This window comes from Plasmodium gaboni, chromosome 8, assembly GCF_001602025.1.
Source record: "Plasmodium gaboni strain SY75 chromosome 8, whole genome shotgun sequence".
Classification (NCBI taxonomy): Eukaryota; Apicomplexa; class Aconoidasida; order Haemosporida; family Plasmodiidae; genus Plasmodium; species Plasmodium gaboni.
Window position 1 is genome coordinate 1,085,257 of NC_031488.1, and position 2,272 is coordinate 1,087,528.

The 2,272-nt window shown below is 17.4% G+C and overlaps 1 protein-coding gene across 1 annotated transcript; it reads right to left on the reverse strand.

Annotated features, from left to right (window-relative positions):
- Positions 1-231: 231 nt before the first annotated feature.
- Positions 232-1,379, reverse strand: PGSY75_0831400 (putative exported protein; the record flags this gene model as incomplete). Its single annotated transcript, XM_018785422.1, has 2 exons — positions 232-1,152; positions 1,311-1,379. 2 exons carry the CDS (start codon positions 1,377-1,379, stop codon positions 232-234), a joined length of 990 nt encoding a protein of 329 aa, XP_018642389.1.
- Positions 1,380-2,272: the final 893 nt, after the last annotated feature.

A 2,272-nucleotide genomic window follows, 5' to 3' on the forward strand; every position in this document is an offset into this window, starting at 1 on the left:
AATTAACAAATGAGAAATGGATATAAAAAAAATATATATGATTGAAATAAGGACAAAATTAAAATATATAGAAAGCATGTTAATTAATAACATTATGCATATTAAATGTATTAAAATATACACATAAATGAATAATATATATATATATATATAAGTGTTACATATTTTATTTTTTTTAATTTGTTTTATTTTATTTTATTTATTTTTGTTTTTTATTTTTTTTATTACTTCTTATAGCAATTCGCGCTTGTTCAGTTTTTCCATTTCTCTTTTTTTTTTTTTTTGTTCCTTCCGTTGCTTTTCAATTTCTTTCATTTTTTTTATAAATTTTCGTCTTTGTCTATTTTCCTTTGCTGTATCTAAATGCATATAAATTTCTCTATCTGGGTATTGTAAATAATATAGATCATCTTCTAAATTTTCCAAATCAATAATAGTACAAATAACATGGTTCTTTGTGTATTGTTCGATATCCTTTTCAATTTTCTTATATAACTTGAGTTGATATCCTGGATCTCTTTTCCACAAATAATAATATACCAATTCTTTGAATATATTTTTCACTTTTTCTGTAAGATTCATGGAATCTATTATTTCATCTGCGTATTGTTTCTTTTCATCGTTTATGTGGTTACATATTTTTAAATCATATAAACTTTTTTCTATTAATTGTTGCATATTTAATGGAGCAGTTTTTTCTTCGCTATTTTTAATTTTACTATTATTACTAGTTTTAGTACTATTGTTACCGTTATTATTATCTATGTTTTCTTTTCTCACTCCATTTCTTAAGGAAGTTGATTTTATAGGTACGGTTTCATAATTGACACCATCTTCATCAGTATCATTTGAAGCTTTAGAATTAGATTGATCATTTATATGTACTTTATCATATTTATTTATTTTATCGTTTTTATTATTTTTATGATATTTATTATTTTTATAAGTTTTATTTTGTCCTTTTTCATCTTCATCATTTTCATTATCATCTCCTTCATGTTCTTCGTTTTCATCATCTTCTACATTTTCGTCATTTGTTCTCAATCCATTTAAAGAATCATCTGGCATTCTTTCTGTTAATAATCTTAAATGTGGATGATTTAATAAATTATTAATCCTTTCTTTTATTTCAACATATTTATGAAGTGTATTCTAAAAATAAAAGGTTTATAAATATCAAATATAATAAAAAGGAACATTATATAAGTGAAATTATTATATACATTTACATAATAATTAATTTCATAAAGTTATATATATATATATATATATATATATATATATATTGAACATATTTATAATTATCTTACATTTTCAGGTGATAATATGCAAATTAGTAGAACAATAAATAAAAATAATTTGGTATATAAAATACTCATCTTTATAATAAACTGAATTATTTATAATTTAAACTATTTACTATATATATATAATTCTAATATATAAATATAACGAAAATTAAAAAAAAATATATATATAAATACAAAATAGTATTTTTTTTTTTTTTTTTTTTTTCTTTAGATAACATAAATTTATTATTTTTATGGTGTGTTAAAGAAAGGTCATGTTTATATATTTTTAATTTCCATCCGTTTATAATTTTAAAGAAATTATTATACCTATTATTTTAATAATATTTTCACCCAAAATTTAAAATGCATATTTTTAATGTTATATAGTACTTTTTATTTTATAGAATGATAACATGTTAATTAATTTTTGAACTGAGCTATAAACCAAATTAATATATAAGAATTGCATGAACCTATAGTTATATATATGGTAATTTCTATAGTTTTTATTAAATATTATTAAATTATTTTATAAATAGAATATGTTTTTAAAGTGTATACAATTTATTATAAATTTAATGAGTAGGTAAAAATATGCAATAACATTTAATTTTATTTCCTATAATATTATCATATTTACACAATTTTTTTTTTAACATCATTTAATCAATTTAATATTAGGGTTATTAATATCTATATGTATAAATATATATAAACACATAATAATATTGTAACTATATTTTTATGAAGCTTAAATGATATTTATAAGAAAAAAAAAAATATATATATTTGTTATTATTAATTTATTCCTATGTGTATATATATAGATAAATTTTATGATTCACATGTTTTGCATTTAATAGTAATTTTATGTTTTTCTTTTTATTTTTTTTTTTTTTCTTTCTTTTTTTTTTTTTTTTTTTTTTTTTTTTTTTTTTTTTTTTTTTTTTTTTTTTTTTTTTTTTTTTTTTTTTTTTTTT